This window comes from Protomyctophum bolini (assembly GCF_963924005.1).
Source record: "Protomyctophum bolini genome assembly, chromosome: 11".
NCBI classification, from domain to species: domain Eukaryota; kingdom Metazoa; phylum Chordata; class Actinopteri; order Myctophiformes; family Myctophidae; genus Protomyctophum; species Protomyctophum bolini.
In genome coordinates this window covers 33,049,177-33,071,034 of record NC_137872.1, presented here as the reverse complement: position 1 = coordinate 33,071,034, position 21,858 = coordinate 33,049,177, and the positions used below count along the sequence as shown (strand labels likewise).

The following is a 21,858-nucleotide window of genomic DNA, read 5'->3' as shown; positions in this document are numbered from 1 at the left end:
TATTATTGTATCAACTCAATACAATATAAGTACATTGATAGTATCAATATACAATACAATGTAGGACAAAGAAAACACACATGTTGATGTATGCATGTAAATACTACATTGTTATAGCATAGGCTACTTGGTACTAAGTTGATAGTAGACAGTAGAAGTTTAAGGCTGAATTATTTCCATAAAATGAGGTTAAATGAGGCTATAATTGCTCTTATTGCCCAGTAGAGGGAAGCAAAACACTTATTTAGCTTGTTAAATAACCCGAGGAGTTGTGTGTTGTCATCGGTGGGACACATCCCTTAATTCCCTTCCAGTTCCAGAGCGTTTTCGGTTGGGTGAGATGAGCATGAGACCACAACCCAGATTTGACAGATGTTCGTTCGGGATAAGCCGCTCCATTCAAAGCGGAGTGAGGTGGAGGAGCAGTTTGTTTTGTGGATTTAAGACTAGGCTACGACAGAGCAGAGGGACTCAACAACACTGAATGAAAATGTCAGGGGAGAAGGCGGCAAGCCCGTGCAATAAATTCCAAGCGAACATTTTCAATAAAAGCAAATGTCAAAACTGCTTCAAGGCCCGGGAACTGCACCTCGTGACTGATCATGACATGGCACAGGTAGGTTAAGTTTCTTTTTATTTGGAACTTTTTTGATTATTAGTATAGTAGCAGGCCTAGTATTAATTAGTACTATGCCTACCGGTATGTCTACTATTAAAATATATATAAACGGGAAATATGGCTATTAATGGCACTGACACTATATCGATTTATCATTTGACTGTATTTTGTCTTATAGACTTGTGCTGATTTGATGTGTGTGTAGACAGACAGATAACAATGACAGACAGCTCATGACAGCTTTGTGCATGCAGGCTGGTCATTGTACAAATATGCCATTACTTTGGCCAGAAATGTGTCTGGTCTCTCCTCCGTCCCCCTGGCTCGCTTCAGTGCGCCCTGTAATTTACCTTTATGGCGTTGCTCAACCAGACAACCAGTAAACACTAGACACAAGCTGACTAATATGCAAAGCATTAGTCTCAGATAGTCTCTACATGCACAAACATTGTCTAAAGTCTCACACTAAAGCCTTCGCTTCAGATTTGCTTATGTTCAATTTTAATGTATTTTGTTTTATTTTATTGAGTTACTTTAAATAATTATGTGCATAAATAAATAATGGATCGTAACACCATATTGAACCTGTAAATCCATTTAATTCTCCTGCCAATGGGTCTATGAATTTTATTTTCTGTGTTATAAATTAATAGAAATAGAAAATTGTGCCTATTTTGTCCTGTACGATGTCAGCATTGGCATGAGAATCAGCACATTCCAGTTTCTTTGGGGACATCCCAAACACAGTGGACAAAGAGCAGTTCATTCTTTTTCTCTACCTCATAAGAAACTGTCTACCTCGGGTGTATGAACAAGGCGTTATTGTATTTTTTGGGGCAGATTTGGGCTAAATGCCACATAGTGCCATGCACTCATGTAGAGCCAATATTATGTGCTTTGCTTGAGCTTATTTGATCACATTTGATCAGTCTATACTTGTGCTGTCCATTGAACACAACCAGAAGGTGAATATTATTAACTGATGTCCCCTGATTTCCAGGCTAAACCTATCTATGGAGGCTGGCTGTGCTTGGCTCCAGAGGGGACAGATTTTGACAACCCTGTCCAGAGGTCGAGGGTATGAACATGCAAGACAGTACACCACACGACACAAAACATTTTATTAGAACTACACAGCAAAATCCAGAGTGTTAGAGTTATACTGAGATTATCCCTCAGGACATTGCTATAACTGTGTTTGCATCTATAGCACTATTGTTTACCATTTGTCAATTCTTTATTCCAGTGCATGGTTCTCAAACCTTTTCATGTCAAGGACCCCCAAATGTATTAATTCATTCATTGATTGAAATATTTTGTGCCAGGCAGGGACCCCAACAGTTTGTGTTGTTAAAATGTTTTCTAAAATATTCCACATTTTTTCAGATGGTTTGACAATAGCAGATCTAGAAGCGCACAGCGCAATGCCATGCATGTGCTGTGATTTTGTAGATCGTCTATTTTCAAATAGCCAATGTAAAGTGATCAAACTGACTTAAATGCTATATTAACAAATGTATCTGCAGGGACCCACTGGAACCTCCACTTTGAGAACCACAGCTTTATTCTATATCTCAAATGTGACTCTTGTCTGCAAGAGAAGCAGACTTGTAGTGATTGATCTCCTGTTTGTAAACTGCAGAAATGGCAACGGCGGTTCTTTATCCTTTATGAAGATGGAAGCCTGAGCTTTGCCCTGGATGAGCTGGTAAGGACATTTCTCTTTATAACAGTTTAAAACTAGCGTATTCCCACCCAGGTCAACATACAAACATTCATGCAATTCAAGCATGCAAGCGCGCACGCGCACGCACACACACACACACACACACACACACACACACACACACACACACACACACACACACACACACACACACACACACACACACACACACAAACATCAGCAAGCTCTGTGTAAGTCTGGTTTATATACTTAGTTGTGCACATCTAAAATATCTGATCTATGAGCTCGCAACACATTACGGTGCGTCGCATTATGAGCTTGTAGATCATCCATTTTAGGTGTGCGACATGATGCGTGACCAAATATAAATCAGGCATAAGGTCTATTCTGTGTCCTGGTTTACAGTACATTTGGCTTCACCAGGCATCTTTGGGCCAGATGTTGTGTGTAGAACCACAGCAGATGAGTTCAGCTTAGCATCTCTTCTAATGCGCACTTCCCCCTCTCTCTGATCTGTCATCCCTCTCTCTCTCTCTCTCTCTCTCTCTCTCTCTCTCTCTCTCTCTCTCTCTCTCTCTCTCTCTCTCTCTTGTCATGTTTTAATCCGCACTCTAGATTCTGTCCCAAAAACATCTCAATTATACAATTCCCCCAATTTTTATAATTAGCATCGCCAACTTCTCATTTCTGATGACTTGATTCTCCTCCAGTCAAGCACTTTGCCACAAGGAACAGCGAACATGAATCTATGTACAGAGGTGGTTGATGCAGAGCCCAGGACCGGGCAGAGAAACTCACTCTGCATTTTCACGGCCGCACACACGCTCTTCATCCGTGGGGAGAACAAAGAGATCATCAATGGGTCAGTGGTGATAGTTTTGCATTTTATTTTGTATAGTTCTCACATCTGACACACATGAAGGTGTCAGGGTAAATGATGGTGCGTGTTGTCGTTTGCTGTTGTTTTCTTCACCAGTTGGAGTGAACAGCTTGCTGTCTACCCAAGGACCAAAAAACTAAATCCGAAGAAAAAGCGCAAAGTAGAACCAGTTGCCTCCCAGGTATACCAAAGAAATGGTTCATCTTTGAACTAACCATTTGCATCACTGTTTTCTTATCATGAAATGAAGTTGTTGTTTTCATTTCTTTATTGATTTTATTAACCCATTTTGGGGGCGGGAACCCCTTTTGGTGTAAACATTATGTTATAATTTAGCTATTGAAAAATAGCAGATCTACAAGCTCATAGCGCGAGCCACCGAGTGGCGCGCTATGAGCTAGTAGGTCTGCTATTTTTGAAAAATCGTGAAAATATTTATTTTCAGAAAACTGGAGGATTTAGAAGATTCTTTTTAAAATTCGAGGTCAGGCCTATTATTTATTATATAATATCTTTTTTTCATACATCAGGAACCCAGTCCAGCAAAGATGGCTGCCACTGAGGAGAGTGCCCCAGGGTCTGGATCCAGTCTGCGGCAGGAAGGACAGCCCGGCAGGGGACCGGATGGAGCGGATTCTGTCTGGACTGTCACAGACACACATCCCCTGGGCCCAGAGCAGACCCATGCAGTGTTGGAAAAGTTACTCAAAAACGGTAATATATTACTATAAAAAAGTATTATTACTTTACATATTACTCTCTGCCAAAACTAACTTAGTTACTTATTACTTTTGTCCCAAAAAGTGTCACACTATACCCAGTTTGTTCCCGGACGGTTTAACCCATTCTGACCTGAGAACAGATTCTAAAAATGTCTTCTGCATCCTGACAGTTTTCTGAAAAAGCTATGTTTCTATGTCAGTGGTTCTTCGATTTTTCAAAAATAGCAGACCTATAAGCTCGTAGCACGCCACCGAGTGGCGCGCTACGAGCTTGTAGATCTGCTATTTTTCAATAGCTAAATTATATCATAAAAAGGGGTTCCCGCCCAAAATGGTTTTAAGGCCTGCCCTTCTGCATCCGATAATTCACACGTGCGCATCGTTTCCGTATCGACCCTAGGGTCTAGATCTAGACCGGATCAGCAGCCTCTAGTCTAAAGCAACTCCATCCCAACCCAGTCTACCATTAATCAAGCCCACAGTACCACCAAGGCTCGTGAAAATAGTAACAAGTTGCTTTTGGAAAATAGTAACATATTAGTAATATTACTTAAATTGTAAAGTTAGTAACATATTAGTAATATTACTTAAATTACGTAAAGTTATTGGTTATATTACTAGAAAAAAGTAATCATGTTACTTTAAGTAATAAGTTACTTTAGTTACTTTCCAACACTGGCCCAATGCAGGTGTGACAGAGAGGCAACACGCACGCACGCATGCACGCACGCACGCACGCACGCACGCACGCACGCACGCACGCACGCACGCATACACACACACAGACACACGGAACATCAAGTTTTCGTGTTCGTCTGCCTCATTTCCTGTCCCCTTACACTGCACCCTGACTTCCTGCAGATGTTCAGCAGCACATCACTTGTATTTATACATTTAATTTAACCCTTGTTTACCCAGCCATGTTTACTAAGAGAAGAATACATGATTATTTACTTGTTGTGGCACGCACGCACGCATGCACACACGCACGCACGCACACACACACACACACACACACACGTGTTCTCAGTACAACCCCATATTTATGCCACTAAGCAGCTCCACCATAGCAGTTGGGGGTAGAGAGCCTTGCTCAGGGGCAATTCAACAGTTGTTATATTCAGCGAGGGGAGGGAAGAAGTACTTCTTCTGTTTTTCCTAGTGGGTTCTGGACAGCCTGCTTTGCTAATCTTCAGTCGTCATAAAAAACAAAACCTCACAAATAGGCTATAAAAGACCTCTTTAACAAGAGGCCAGAGGATTAGCGCATGGCCTACAATATTGCTCCATGTTGGAGCCGTGTGACAAAAATGGACGCAATAAGCGTGCATCTGGCGCCGGTCTTATTGAAGTGTCTGAGTTGCAAAAGTTTGAGTACCACTGATGTTTTTCAGAAAACTCTCTGGATTTAGGAGACATTTTGTAGAATCTGGTCTCAGGTCTTTATGGGTTAACCGCTGCTGACTGTGCCTATAGGCTGTTTCATTAAAGCTATGGAGATTACAGACACAGGTCCCTGAGATGAGACCAATGAACAACAAACAGGATGTATACATGTATAGTCAGGAGTCAGGACTATAGTTTGTACAATACAATACAATACAATACAATACAATACAATACAATACAATACAATACAATACAATACAATACAATACAATACAATACAATACAATACAATACAATACAATACAATACAATACAATACAATACAATACAATACAATACAATACAATACAATACAATACAATACAATACAATACAATACAATACAATACAATACAATACAATACAATACAATACAATACAATACAATACAATACAATACAATACAATACAATACAATACAATACAATACAATACAATACAATACAATAGGTGGAGCTGACTGATACCATCCCTGTTATTATTAATGAATTGATGAAACTGACTATGAGACTGATTATTGTTTTGTTTTTTTGTTGGTTTTTTTACTCATGTATTTCCTATTACCATCCTTGATATTACTGTTGAATTGAAGAAGCTGGCTACTGCATGTGACTGTCTTGAGATTAACTTTTATGGGACAAAAATACATTTTGTATTTGTAGGCTATCTCTGTTGAGCACGCCAGAAAGATGAGCCGTCACTATAGGTTGACAGATAATGGTATATATATAACATAACAAACAACAGTGTGACTAGAGTGGCGGATGTACGGTAGTAGCATTACCGGAATTCCACAAACCTCTCTATTCCCTTTCATATTTTGCAGATGTTTCCAAAAACCTGTGCCCGGTCTCCAGGGAGCCGTTGAACGGCAGCTGGCCCGCCAGCAGTATTAGTTGCCCAGTGGGGTCAGTGGATTCGGTGGCCAGTGGTGACACTCACCCCGGTGGCGACGGACAGCCTGTGGAGCCCCGGCCAAATGTCATGCAAACATCAACGAGCAACAAGACTCAGAGGGCAGTCAGAAGGTTAGAGTTGTGGAATGTATTGCAATTTCCAGGCCATATTTGGTTACACATTGTATTATAATGGCTTCGCTATAGATCATACCTAATGATGTGCTCACATTATCCTTGCGTATGTGTGTGCATGCGTGCGTTGCGTGCGTGCGTGTGTAACCTGTTGGTAACGCTAACAGCCATTTTAAATGGCTGGGCAAAGTAAAGTAGCAATGTGTAAGCAATTAGAAGCTAAGGGCATCTGAAGCCTCCCTGATTCTCCTCGGTATAAAGTTGTACAGTCATCATGCAGCTAAACAGCGGATCAAAGGCCCGTGCTCTACCCCTCCATTAGAGATCAACAGTAACTACTGCCTTTTAAATTTAGCTTGAACAAGTACTCCCATTTTGTGCCTCAAAAGTGAATAAAATATTTGGGTCATGTGATAATCTTCACTCACTGCCTTTTTCGGGGAAAAGGACAGGAATTCCTAGAGGCTGTCGTAATTAGATATTTCTGCACCATTGTTTCACAGAACATTAATGCTGAGTGTCTGCCTGCCTGAAGTAGAGAAAGTGAGCCCAAGCAATCTCAAAGTTTGGCATTGAAGAGATAGAGTGTGTTTCAAATTCAATCACGTTCTTACACATACACATACGGTAGTATTAGTAAACGCGTCTCAACAGGTATCCCTCCACCTTTGTTCACTGCACTTTTCATGCAACGTTTTACCACCGCAGTACTGTATGTGTAGTTTGTGTACATAATACCAGATTCTTTTTGCAGCATTCCACAATACTTGCTCTCTTTCAACACAAAACAAACCAGTCGTCTCTGTCACCAGTAGGACGGATGTCACGTCTTATTTTGTCTTTCAACAGTAAACAATAGCTCACTGACAGTCAGAGAAGGATTTGGACAGCAAGCGTGAGTGACCAAATCCAAACAGGTGGTGTGGGGCAATCCATTATTAGGCTGTCGTTTTCAATGTTCTGCAGGGGCGGAAATGATGTCACGGCCCAGCTGTGAGAGAGAGGGGGTCAAGGAGGAGGGGAGCAGGCTTGTTTATGGTGCTGAATGACAGACACGATGATTTGTTGTCCTGCTTTACAGCCATTACAACCAAACAAGTTTGGTGACCAACGATTCCAGTTCACCTGACACGGGGCAGGAAGGTGATCATGCCATTTCAAGGAAGGGAAGAAGTGAAGCGCGCACCAACCCGCGAGAGGTAAAATGCACAAATTGACCACACAAGTTTATTTGAAAAGGGTTACATATTTCCAGCTGTGGTGCTAACTGCACACACAAGCAGTGCTTCCATTAGTTGGATTTGCATGGAGCATTTGTTTAATCCCCAAATTGATTGGCCGTTATTAAAAGCAGTCTGACTGCACAGCTGGTTCCCCTGTGCTCTGAGCTGGACTGGTCTGAACATGACTCAGAACAAGACCAGGTGTTGTACAGAGAGACGTCACCTCCATCATACAGCTCAGCCCTGATTGCATAGTAGTGCATGAGGATCACAAATAGCCAGGGACGTTACTTGCTAGTCGTATACATTCCTCACCGTCAGACGTCAGGAGTGATCACGTGCATGTGCACGCGAGCCTGCCTGCATACATGCAAGCATACTGTACGTCTGTCAATCTGCGTGCGTTTGTCAGTGCGGACAGTGCGGAGGGGGGCATATATATATGAACAATTTAATTCCTTTGTACCCCAAACTAAACAGGTGCCGTTGTGTGTGTGTGTCAGTGTTAAGTGTTAAGACTTCAGTCAGCGTTCAGTTTGGAGTTTGGCATGAAACGCGTGGATAAGTCAATCCTCCTGTTGGTCTGCCTTGTCAAGGCATGTACTGTATTCCTGAATGTGCGTGTGTGTGTGTGTGTGTGTGTGTGTGTGTGTGTGTGTGTGTGTGTGTGTGTGTGTGGGTGCATGTGCCAGCAGGTGGGAAAAGAGCAGTGATTCATCCAGCGCTGTGTTTAGCTCTCTAACAAAACTGGTTTTAATGCCCCGAAGGTTGTTCATTCTGCCTCCTGTCGCATGTTGTAATCTGGGAAGGGCATTCCTCTGACAGACATTTTCCAATGATTCCACATGACTTACACTTAAAGGACGCCATGGCAATGATGGAACACCGGTAGCATTTGACTATCTCATTATTACTTGGATCTCAATTCTCCGGGTTCGAATCAAAGGATGGCTGTAAGCACTGAGCACATATACTGTACATTAAACGGAGCTCTGTAAACTATGGGGGTCCTCATCATACAGTAGAGTCTCGTCTCTTTTGACCAAATGCACATCTGTTTGTGAATGATAGTCACACTGTGTTGTCAGGCAAGCCCTCAGCGATTAAAGTGACTAACACTTAACCAAGCGTCTGTACGACATCCATGACACAAACAAGTACATGAAGCATAAATGTTTCAATATGCAAGGTTCGTGCCCTAAACTATAAATGAATACATTTGTACTGCATGTACAAATGTGCACTTTACTGTACAAAACAGTACCAGGGCATGCTGTCTGTCTACTAATAATGCTTAATTTGGATATAACACAGATGGCCATTACTGTGGGGAAAAAGGTCAGCTGTTAATCTTTCATAAAACACACATTCTCAAAGGATTTGCCTTTTTTTTTTAAATATTGCCACAGCACATTTCCATCCCATGTGATGATCTGTGTGTCTTTTGGGTTTCGTCTGTTTTGATAGAGAGGAGAAGGTCAAAAGGCTCTTTCCAGAGTTCCCGCGGCCCCCCCTGGGCTTCAGATTCCCCAGATAAGCCAGCAGTCCCACTTCCCTTCTCCCTCCTCCCTGTCATGTCCCGAGGACATGAGGATCCTTCACCAAACAGCCACTGTCTGGAACGGTCGCAACGTTTGTTTGGGATGACAAACGGTCGGGGCAGTTCGCACTGGAGCCACAGCACAGTGTTCCCCCTCTGTTGCTTTGTGTCCTTGGATGGTTTTCAATGTAAATGCCTGAGAGGAGACAAAGAATGCTCTGTATCCATTAAACTCCTCATTTTTCCATTAAGGGAGTTATATAAGAGGGAAGAATAAATCTTTTTAAAATACACCAGAGCAAGTAGCTCAAGTAAATAGATAAATAAAAAAAAGTACTCACGGTTTCAATGAGTTGTGCGTAATCTAGACATGAAAGACAAATCCTTCATTATGTGCTGTTAAAGGACCACTTCACCACTTTTCAACCTATCTTCATATAATAGGTCCTCACTAATAATCATGATAAAATGGCACGATTCTTTTCTACTCAGTCTGTGTCTCATAGGAGGGCTGTGGGCAGTTTAGAAACTGTCAACTTATCAGGACTAGAAAGCCTGCAGTTTCTATTAGCTTGTATTCCCCATCGATGATGTAACTGGAAGACGGTTTCTGAACTGCCCACAGCCCTCCTATGAGACACAGACTGAGTAGAAAATAATTGCGCCATTTTTTCAAGATTATTAGTGAGGACCTATTATATGAAGATAGGTTGAAAAGTGGTGAAGTGGTCCTTTAAGTAATGCTATACTAGCCGGGGTGGAGATACCTATAAAGATGGGTAAGTGAGAGGGTGAATATAACCAAGAAGGATACAGGAATCATGTTCAGACAAAGATTTCAGACTTCTAGCATTTTCGGGAAATGTGAGATGAGGAACACCAGGGATTATGCTGCGCCTCCAAAGCCTATTGCATGCCATAGATGGCCAAATCCAGTGACCCATGTGTAACTCACTGCTCACTGCTGATGTGAGCGAGAGTTTAACACACACTGTATTAGATGCCCGCTGGGGTTCTACAGCAGCCAGGCCCTACAGTGGGCATGTCTGCCAGGGATTATGACTACATGGTTACTACACCCAGTGGAATATAACAAGCAAACTAGCCTAGGCTTGATTTGGTTGCTTTTATTTTAGCAGGCCATTGGTTGATATTACTGTTAATCCCAAGATTGTTCCTCAAAAGTCAATACAATGCTATACCTGTGTTGGCTAGTAATCATCATTGTCCCATGTCATGTCCTGCGACTGGTTTTGGCTAGTATAGTACTTTTCAGATCAATCCATGTTTTAAAATGGATCAAAACACCTACGTATAAGTTGAAACTAACTTTGACAAAAACATGACAAAATCTAAATCAGGATTAAAATCCAATCACGTCCTTGAACATCAAACAAGCAGGTGCCGGGCGGTAATGTCACGTATGCTGTGGGTGAGTCATTACTAAACATGACAGACTGAGACTACTGGTATGATACTTTAAATTAAAACAAGTACAACTGTAGTATTAGACCAGTAGTTTATGTACGTACTGTATATTGTATGTCAGAGACATCATAGTGCCCACTGCCCAGACAACATTCCTAGAGTCCAGTAGATCCAGTAGGAAAAAAAGAAATGGGACAACAGCTGCAGTATTATTAATGTACACATTATGTCCATGAAAGGCATTATCACAATATCAATCAAACTGTTTTCAAATGATATGATATTTTTTCTGTTGCAGAAACTTCAGTCATGTGGGGACATACCGCTGGGACAGGACCAACTCACCGCACCCCCTCCGCAACGAAGAGCCAAGTCTCTGGACCGGAGAACCTCAGACTCTGTCATGACTGTGAGTGACTGAACAGATGATAAAAAACATTGAAATCATGTCTTGTCACCAATAAGAGATAGTAAGAGAGTAGTAAGTAATCTGACAAAAGAATGAGGAAACATTGGCGACTCAAGTTTCATTTAATATGGAAACATATTGAAACACACCCCTGTTCAGCCTTTATTTGTGCACTATAATCAAAGATAAATACCGAAGTGATTCATGTTTTCTTTAAATGTTTACTTCTCATTATTTCGGAATGTCTGTTCTACTGAATGAAATCTCGAGGGAAATTCATTGCTTGACAAAGTCCTGTCAACTTAATTGAAAATGTGTTGGCGTTGAAAATCGTTAACCCCTTCCTGATGGCTTGTACCACAGTTGACCACTGTGTTTGTGACAAATATGTACTTAATCTTCCTTTCAGCCGGATTTACTGAACTTCAAGAAAGGATGGATGGTCAAATTGGAGAAGGAGGATCGGGTAAAGAATATATCTAAACACAATTGCAAATTACCGTGGTCATTTATCGTAAACAACTCTATACATTGCTTGCTTTGAACACTGCTTCTACTGTCATTTACTTTCCAAATGATTTTGCCCCCCTCTAGTGGAAGAAATACTGGTTTGTGCTGTCAACTGACAATCTGCGGTATTACAAGGACTCAATGGCTGAGGAGGTACTTTGATTCCACTGTACTCTGAACTCACTCAGGACATGATTTTCTTTTGACAGAGGATTTCGATTTAATGCCCTTGTGCTGTCAAATGAATACCCAACATTCTTTTTGCTACCAGGCTACAGATCTGGAAGGGGAAATTGACCTGAGCACATGTTACAATGTCTCCGAGTGTCAGGTTCAGAGGAACTATGGCTTTCAGATTCACGTAAGAGTTGAAATTGACCAAAGATATCATACACAAAATACATGTAGTCTCTTCACGTCTTTGGTCTACGGTCCACGGTAATGTTCTTGTCTTTCAACAGACTCAGAGGGGTGTATTCACATTGACGGCCATGACTGCAGGAATACGCCGAAACTGGATCCAGGCCCTAATGAAAAATGTACATCCTTCTAATGCTCCTGATGTAGCCAGGTACACTTATTTTTTTTACAACATTACTGGGGACTGGGGAGTACTACTTGGTTTTTCTATTGTATCTGTCTACTTCAAGGCAAATTTATACCAGGGATAGAATAGATAATAAGCAGTTGACAACTGCTACTGTAGCGCAGCATTACAATACAGTGTTATGTCACGTATCGTTATTTCGCTGTGACATACTGCAGCTTGCCAGGACAGCTCATTATTCCCTGCAGCGTGCCAGAAGCCCTCCCCAAGCCAGACGTGACTCAGGACTCCTCCTGCAGTGAAGTCCCCACGGAAAGAGAGCAGCAGCCCAGACCCAGGAGCGCGCTCAACAGACGGAGAGAAGGGCGCTACAGGACCTTCGACTGGGCAGAGTTTAGACTACCGACCAAGCCCGCCGCGGAGCCGGGCGCCGCTCTGAGGACCAATGGCCCCCCCTGTTCACTTGAGCCGGTCGACCTGGAGAGACAGAAGCGGCGAGAGGAGAGGCGGAAGCGTTACGAAAAAAGCATGCTGGGGTTCTCTCTGGGTGTGGAAGTGGTGCAGGGGGCAGCGTCTGGCGACCTGCTGGGGGAGGACAGTGTCAGAGCGCTCAGCCCACGGTCACAGCGGAAGATGCAGGAAGAGATTGAGCAGTGCTGGCTGCAGGTGGAGAGGTGTGTGTTCAGGCCTGAGAAGACAGTGCTGCTGTATATGGAGGCCCCGGCCAATGAACCCGTGGAGATTGAGAAGCTGCTGGACAGCTACAGGAAGGGGGTGAGTAAAATAGCAATATGGTGTGTTCATTCAAATTGACCACGCTGGGTCCACACTGTGTCAGAGTTACAAATTCAGTATTTTAGCTGTGACGTGAGCACCCCCTCCTGAGATACTTCCGGGTCCTACTTTTGTGTCGCTTTCGTGTCCCCATAGAGTTATACTGTGACGCTCCGTCGGACTAAATCTGAGACGAAAACAACCACGAAAGTCTAATTTTACCGCTTTCCTCGCAACAACAAAGCTGCGCTGCTCTCCCAAATTTGGAATAATGGAATACTATCGCCATTTTATTTTATTGTGTCAACTAAATCCTCATTAATGCAAACTAGATTCAACATACTTAAGCCTGCACACAGTCTAAATATGCCCCCGAAATATTTTACAGAGCAAATGCCACCTTTTTTTTGTTGTCATGGACACAAAACATTAATAATTCTACTCGAGTTGGAAGCATTAAGACCCATTTTAACCCTCAGTGGCTTCCTTTCTGAAAAATACCATGCCACTTGGACCCGGACGTTACGTACAGTAGCACTACAAAATGACGTCGGACTTAAATACTGAATTGATAAATGAACACTTGTATTCTTACTTTGAAAACAATTATAGATACGTTATGTGTGATGGAGTTAAAAAACATTTAAAACCATTCCTATCCTCAGAACTAACAAGAGCAAACCTAGAAGTGTGCAGTGCACAGTTGAATCACGTGGTTCATCAACAACCATTGACCTTGAGCACCAAACTGTGCCCTATTATGTCAGATTGATATTATGAGGTTTTATGGCCTTGTGCTGGGATTTGATTATATGTATAGAATATTGAGTTATACATACTGTACTTACTACGTACGTACGTACGAACGTACGTATACATACAGACAAATAACCCAAAGTGTAGCACATTCTCATTGTTAAGCCTACTGAAGTGCGATTTCTGGATAGAAGAATGTCAATTTGGTGTACTGCTTTTCATTCTAAAGCCCTTCAATCAAAATAGTCACACAAGCTTTAGTTATAACTTTATTTTATGGATTTATGTTTTGGTCGAAGGTTGATGATTTAAAAGCTCAATTGGCAGAAGCTGATCAACACAGACAGGAGCTGGAAGCACGGCTGAGGACAGCAGAACGTTCTCAACAACAAGTTCACCCACAGGTAAAGCAAAGAAACAATATTTCGTTTTTGTTACAGAATTTCCAAGAACTAGTACTACTACTATAAACAACAAGTCATTCTGTGATAGACTGTGCTCATCTCTTCTCTTCGCTCCCTCTCCTCAGCTTGAACCTGCACTAAGTTCAGAAGTGGATGCTTTACCACAGAGGCCTGGGGAAGCACACTCAGTCATCAGTCACACTCAGTGCTTGAGAGATCTGTACAGAGAGACCCAAGAGCTCCTACACCAGCAGAACATGATCAGACAGAACATGCAAGAAGAGCTTGGCCTGGGACCGTCTACCACCTCATCCCCTAATCAGGACTCCACCTCTGGCATTCAAACACCAACCGTCTGGCTTCATGACACCGACGGCAACCTGCGAGAGCTCTCTGACTGCCCCATGACGACAGGCACGCCTTCACTGTCCCCTGTCTCTGACGGTCAACGCTCTCTGCTTCAGACGGAGGGAGAAAGCAGAGAGTTGAGCTTCGATAGCACAGCAAATCCTTACCAGACCCAGCTCGAAGGACACGTCCATGGCCAGGTCTCCAGCTCAGAAACTCAAGTAAATAGCAGTGAATGGAGCACAGATACACTGATCATGGAGGGGACTGTGCTGAAGAACACTGCTCATTCTGAAGTGAACTGCTGTGAGACACCAAGCTGTGTAGAGGACTACATGGTTCCAGATCAGGTTTTGATGAGGAGGCTGTCCCAAGAGGTGGAATATCTCACCGGCCAGAACGAGGCACTCAACCAACGCAACCAGGAGATGCTGAACCAGTTGACTGAGGCAGACAGAGAAATCGATAGGCTAAAAGCGGAGCTCGCTAGCCACAGTGAGCCCTGTCTCATTCCTGAAGCGGAGCAACTCAGTCAGACCAGGGTAGAGTGTCTGGAGAGGGAGCTCAGCAAGCGGAACCAAGAACTCTTGGAGTCACAGTCATTGGCCAACACCCTGGAGACAAGTTTGCGGGACACAGAGGAGCAGCAGCGGCTGAAGGAGGCCACTCTCCAAGGCCTGGCGGTTCCGGCCGAATCAGAGGAAACCGGTGAGGAAAGAAAATACACATTGCACTGTGAAAATGAGGCAGACGGATATCTACTCCGGTGTTTTGAGGCCACTGAGGCTAAGCTTATGGCGCTGGAGAAGAAGCTCGAGCAGTCACAGCTGACTTGTATGGAGCTTCAGGCCCGCAATGCTGAGTTGAGTGAGGTGGAGAGGCTTTACAGCCAGAGAGCTAAAGAGGCAGAGGCTGACATCAGGAGGCTGAATGAAGACTTGGAAACTGAGAAAGTGAAAGAGTCAAAGGCGTTGGTGGGTCGAGTCACAGCAGTGTCCGGTGAAGAAAGGACCCAGCAAATGATAGCCAATATGGTACTGAGGCTGAAAGCCCTTGGGAAGTTACTGGAGGTGATTGACTGGTCCAATTTGAATGTGATAAAAATGTCAGTAGATGGTAAGCATATGGGTGAAAGGCAGTCACCGGTGGTTAACCAGCTAATGTGGGAAGAAGAGTTTTGGGAAGCACTCTTGAGCAGATTGAAAGCCAACCCTTCCCAGCTGAGTGAGGAGAGAGATATGGACATGCTTCTCAGAGAAGCAGTAGAGTGTATGGTCGCGGAGAAGCAGATGCTCCTTCTAGCCCGAGATCTGTTCTCAAAGACAGATGTTGAGCTGGGATGTCTGGAGAGCAGGCCTTTGAAAGAGCTAGACATCGTTGAGAACATTGTAAGTGTAAGTGTGTCTGAGGAGGATGATAACAGGGGTATAGTGGACTTAAATTACCAGCACCATGACATCAATAAGAACATTAGTGAGAACTTTGTGGAGATGACACAGATGAAAGTTGCTTTGCTAAACTACCTTGCCACCTCTGTCAATATCCCGGCCAACGACAAACTCCGGATGCTGGCACACAGGCTTCATGACTTCCACAACTCAGAGCATCCATGGGTAGATTGCATTCTGCACTCTGCAGCCACAGAAGCATTTCTTTCCTGTGAAATCAGTAGACTTTATTCAGCATGCCGCAAACAGCTTGTGGAAGCCAAACATGGACCACTCACCTCTTCTGTCATGTGCAGCAATTGTGCTGTGCTGATGAAGGACAATGAGGAGCTGCGAGCCAGATTGTCAAACCTGGATAGCCGTCAGAGTCCCTCCGGGGGAGGTGAAATGACCACAGTTAGACATGTAGAGACAAATGACCCGCAAGACAGAGACACAGAGCTGCAGAACAGTGCAGATGAACTGGAAGCAGAGACCACAGATCTAAGTGTTGTAAGTGGAAAGCAGGAGGAGGACACAGAGGATGGTGAGATCACAGAAGAGAATGTGCACAAACGTCCAACAACAGAAGAGATACTTAAAGGAGAGGACTTGCTGAACGGCGTGGGAATCACTCATTTAAGCGTGAGTGGGATCCAGGACGAGATCTCCCTCGAAGAACCTGAGACGGTGGATGCAGCCCCTAACGAAACGGAGAGGTCTGCAACATCGGAGGAAGTTGTACTGCTGAGAAGAAGAGTGGACTCTCTGGAGGAACAGCAGTTGGTCATAACAGAGGAGATGGAGACGGAGTTCCAAGGCAGAATGGCATCTCTCCAGTCGCAACATATGAAAGATATGGAAAAGCTTAAGGTTGGTGGCTTCTGTCATCCATTTTACTCCACAGTGGTACGTTATTTATTTGTTTTTGTCATAATATGATTTATATTCCTATCTATGAACTTGTGGATCTTCTGCTTTCGATACTTTTGTGTGACGCTGTAGTATGATTAAGGAAGGGCATTCATTTACGAAAAAGCGCAAAAGTTAGAATATGGAGATAATAGGTTTCTGCCCGACAGCAACGATGTATGAATGCCACATCACGTATGCTCCTTCAGGCCACATGTGATTATGGATTTACCACCATGGAGGCGTCCCACCAGAGAGCCCTTGAGGACCTGCAGCACAGACACCAGCTGGAAGTGGAAGGTCTTCTGAAGGACAAGGACAGACTGCTGGACGAAGAGACGGCTGCTACAGCAACTGGTGAGGAAGTGTGTGTGTGTGTGTGTGTGTGTGTGTGTGTGTGTGTGTGTGTGTGTGTGTGTGTGTGTGTGTGTGTGTGTGTGTGTGTGTGTGTGTGTGTGTGTGTGTGTGTGTGTGTGCGTGTGTGTGCGTGTGCGTGTGCGTGTGTTTGTGTGCGCGTGCGTACAGCATCAAGTTCAGATGGACAGATCAAGTAAATTGTGAGTTTTTTTATGCTCATGAAATGGAATATATCATATTCTGTAAATATGATATCGCATGAATCTCACCCAGGCCTGTATCACACATTTCTCTAATCTCAGCAATTGTAGCCATAATGAACGCCCATCGTATGGAGCTGGAGAGGGAAGTACAGAGGATGCGCCAATTAGGAAAGGACACAGGAGACATTGATGTTGAGGAATTATGTCGACAATACAGGTGCGTTATCTGAGCTTTTACAGCTTTTTAAATGCTCCCGGCTTCCACCGTCCAAGGCAAAGTGTAGCCAGCTTCATACCATATGGTGTGTTGTTGACACTTAATTGTACAGATATGGGAATTGGATGCCTGGCATTTGTACAGTATGGTGCAGTTTGTAGGTGATAATTTAATTATTGCTGGCAAGAACAAACTGTGTGGCACATTTTGTGGTTTTACTTGCCCCCACGTCTTCCTGGTCATGCCAGCTGAGCAACACAGTATGTTGTTAAACAGTAAATAGCTTACATCCTGTGTTTCTGTGTCCCCTTCCACCTGTGTTGAACCAGTGTGGTTCTTTTTTCCCATCTAATATTGAACCAGTTCAGAGCGTTTCCATTTCCATTGGTTCTGAACCAATATTCAGAACCCTAAAGGTTGGTTCAGAACTGAAACCAAATGATGGCCGTGAAAAGCACCAAGGTTCCGAGAATCTAGAATGGAACCAGTTCTAGAACCAAAGTTATTTTGGTGAAAAGGGGGCCTGTGTGCGACTGTACTGTATGTGGCTGTGTTTCTGTGTGTGACTGTATGTGGCTGTGTTTGTGTGCATAGTGAAGAATTGGCTTCTAGTCAGCGAGAGCTGGAGGTGCTATCCCAGCAGTTCTCTCTGAAGTATCTAGAGAATGGACACCTTTCCCAGGCGTTGGAGGCAGAGAGGAAGGCCTTATGTCAGTGCCAGCAGGAAAACCAAGACCTGAGGACTCGAAACCAGGTGACAATGACAAGAAAGTTGCAGTTCAGTTGAGAATGCGATACACTAGTGGTTTTCTGTTATGAATGTTTTTTATCCAGTAGTGCAAATTCATTCACATACAGTGAGTAGATGCATTCATGTTCATAGATGCACTTACATCTTCAAATCAGCTCTACTCTCGACTCTTTTGCTTGTTTGATATGAAACCAAAGACAAGAAATGATAGGGAATCTTTTGTCTTTGTTTTAATAAGAAATGAATTCAAAGATCCACACTCAAATGCGAGCACATTTCATATACTGATCATATACTGTCACTGACATAATCTAGGAGCTGAGTGGTCATCTAGCAGCCGAAATCACCAGACTGTGCTCTGTGGCCAAGGAGGACACACTCCCACTTATCCAAGGAATGGATGCCTATGAACTAGAGGTGGGTCTCTGTTCTTCACTCTTATTCCTCTGGACAGTACAGCTTGATAACTAACGTTGTGTGGAGGTGGCGAGAGCCTGAGGACATGGGTGGGTGTTATGGTCGGTTGTGTGTCCACTGTCCATATTATTAATCAGTCATGGGAACCTTCATAGAATTAAGTGTTTATATTGTTTTGGACCACTAGATGTCATCCAAGGCCAGTATAGAATAATGTCCCACCTTGCAGTATGTTCCTCTTGTGCTACTTGTATTCTTTATTTGTTCTGTAAAGATGTTTGATTAAACACCAAGCTTGTCAATACAAATATATAATTGAAAAATAGAACGCAGAAAGATGAGAAGCGAAATGTGTAAGTTAGATTTTAATTATCACCGTTGGTTTTGTTGAGGAAGTGGGGTATAATACAATAAGAGCCCTTGGTTGGAAGATTGATTGTGCAAGTGGGTTTTTTGTCCCCTCAAAAAACAAACTAACTAACTAAAATAAGCCAGAAAAGACACATTTCATAATTAATGCTACAATGAAAATATGTCCATGATATGTTTATGCTGGATTGTTTTTAACCAACATATTGTATGATTTGTGGATTTTATGCCTTCCAAATAAACGAAAATAATCACATTTTCAGATTACTTTGCGCGTGAAGGAGTCAGAGGTTCAATGTCTGAAGCAGGAGATTATCTCCCTCAAGGATGAGCTCCAGTCTACACAGAGGGTGAGGAACACATACATAGCCATAATAATAATAGACTGTTAAGCAGCAATGTTGTCACGTTGAACAAAAGCAATAAGCAAACTCCTTCTGTGACCTCGCAGGACAAGCGAACTGCAACAAAGAAGTATAAGGACATCTACACGGAGATGAGCATCCTGAGAGCCAAAGCAGAGAGAGACATAGAACAACTCAGAGAGAACCTGCAGCTTGCCCACAGGGCCCTGGGGGATATCTTATCTTAACCCATTAAGACTCTACAAAATGTCTTATAAATCCTAACAGTTTCTGAAAAACATTTCTATATCAGTGGTTCTCAATTTCAAACTATTTCATGTCAAGGCAGACCCTCTCAATTATGTATTTGGCTGCGGACCCCCATCTCAAGATGTTTTGTTCCACAGGGACCCCCCTGAAGCAAATATTTGAAAATGATCGCCTAAAAAAAAATCTATTTTAAGATTTGCACAGATTTTCACGATAAAAGAATAATAATAGATGAATTGACGCGCTGTGAGTTTGTATATCTGCTATTTTTTTATCGACAACCAATGTGCTGTGTTAGCATGCGTGCGTGCGTTCTATAGCTTTTGGGCTATATCTTGTTTATTTATTGTGTACTATTTTGAAAAACATTTAAAAAATAGCTGATCTACAAGCTCACAACGTGTCGATGTACAGTAGATTGGCTATTCTTTATACCTATAACTATTATAAAATGTTTTTCAAAATAGTAAAAAATGTCAACTAATTTTAGGGACAAGATATAGGCCTAAAATCTAAAATGACAGATGCTTTCCCGGTTTTAATGGGTTAAAGCACAATTTCACATTTGATTAGGAGAATCACTATGCTGCTTTATTTATCATTCCAGCACTTTTTTTTAAATTACAAATGCAGTCTTATTTTTGGTAACAAACTTGATTTGTGCAGAATTATTATGCAATAGGGCCTAGTGTAGTAGTTAGAGTATGCCTTTCATGCGGAAGGTTGTGGGTTCTAAACCTGCCTGGGGTCGACGTCAGAGAGGGGCATGCGGTCGCAACGGGTTCCTAACGCCAAATCAAATGGGTTCAGATCTGAGCCAAGTCCTGAGGAGGCACTTCTGAAGCCTGTCCTGGTCAGGATGGGGGATCCGGACATAAAAACGAGTCCAATAATTCCATAATTAAATGAGGCCTGCACTTACATGACAAACTCCTCCTTTAATGTCAACCCAATTGCATTTAGTTAGCAAGACATTTTATTATAAACCTTCCGTGACCTGCCATTGGCCTATATAATACATCCAAGAAATGTGATCAGTGATCCCATGCCACATTTCTCTTCATGTTCCTAGTTTTGATCTCTCAATGCTCAAGATCAACCAACAGTTTCACATACCGGTAGATATATTTCATGTCCGATTTTTCCTTCTGTTGGATTGAAAAATCTGGATACAGACGTCAGTCATCGCACAAAATCAGTTTTGTGGATAAATTACTATGCTACTTACTTGACATCATCAGGATTGTAAATCAGGGTCGTAAATGCGTAGCAAATGAGGCTGAACAAACAGCCGAAAAGACACGCACATCCAATTACCTATGTAGGCTGGGTGCCGGATCAAAGACAGTCATAGAGTAAGAATAGAAAAGTCTGCACACCAATTTCAGCTCCCAATAATTCTTTACTTAAAGGTGGTACCCTTATAAAGGTGGTACCACGCTGAAATTGGTGTGCAGACTTTTCAATTCTGCGACCTGCTGTCACAACTGAGCCCATATATGGAGATCCCTGATGTCATCAATATTAGTTTATGGATATATGTCAGAACCTGTGCTGACATTCCTCGTTGATCCTTCCCCATCCATCCTTCCTCTTCGATTTCTCCCTTTTGACTGATACCTGTCCATTTAAAGGAGCATTCAGTGATTTGGCTTATTTGGAAACCCCCCGGTCCACCCCGGTAACAAGATGTGCACATGCATGCACTACAGTGGGGGGGACGTGCAACAGGCCAACAGCACACACACCAAGGCCCGCCCCTGCTCGATCATGATTGGATGAAGGCTGGGCCATCTAGCCAAAAATGAAACCTATGGTTTTTTGACCCCCAGGGGTTAACTGGGGACAGGGAGGAACTCCTTATGGTCAGCACACTCTATAGTACTAGTAGGGAGGATTATCACAACAAAACAAAAAAATAAGTGATATTTGAATTAAGTGAAATCACTGAATACCTAATGGGGCTACTACTACTAAACTTCAGCTAATAGTGACTGAGTGGTCAAAATAATCTACATGTAGGATGGAAAGTCACTACTGTGAGAAAGCAAGACAATATATTTTTCTAAGAAAACAAATAAAAAAATTGTTTGAATATATATTCCACATGCAATTATCACTGTAATTTGTTTTTTTATTTTATATTTATGGCATCATTCATGTTAAATGAGCATGTTTTAAACATAAATCTTTCCTTGCCAGCTCTATCTGTACTTTTTCAATTATAGGCTATTCATGTATATTATAATAAACATTGCTTTATAACACAAATTCCTTTTTTCAGT

At 42.7% G+C, this 21,858-nt stretch overlaps 1 protein-coding gene across 1 annotated transcript; it reads left to right on the top strand.

The window, feature by feature from the left end:
- Positions 1-329: 329 nt before the first annotated feature.
- LOC308323762 (uncharacterized protein) lies at positions 330-21,832 on the top strand. Its single transcript, XM_080775568.1, has 22 exons — positions 330-616; positions 1,620-1,697; positions 2,262-2,327; positions 3,017-3,168; positions 3,283-3,367; positions 3,717-3,900; positions 6,163-6,364; positions 7,449-7,566; positions 10,857-10,967; positions 11,377-11,433; positions 11,562-11,630; positions 11,749-11,838; positions 11,939-12,048; positions 12,243-12,798; positions 13,854-13,958; positions 14,084-16,606; positions 16,855-17,002; positions 17,305-17,422; positions 18,017-18,176; positions 18,489-18,590; positions 19,223-19,309; positions 19,411-21,832. The coding sequence occupies exons 1-22, from the start codon at positions 485-487 to the stop codon at positions 19,549-19,551; spliced, it is 5,394 nt and encodes a 1,797-aa protein (XP_080631694.1). The 5' UTR covers positions 330-484; the 3' UTR covers positions 19,552-21,832.
- The last annotated feature ends 26 nt before the right edge of the window (positions 21,833-21,858 follow it).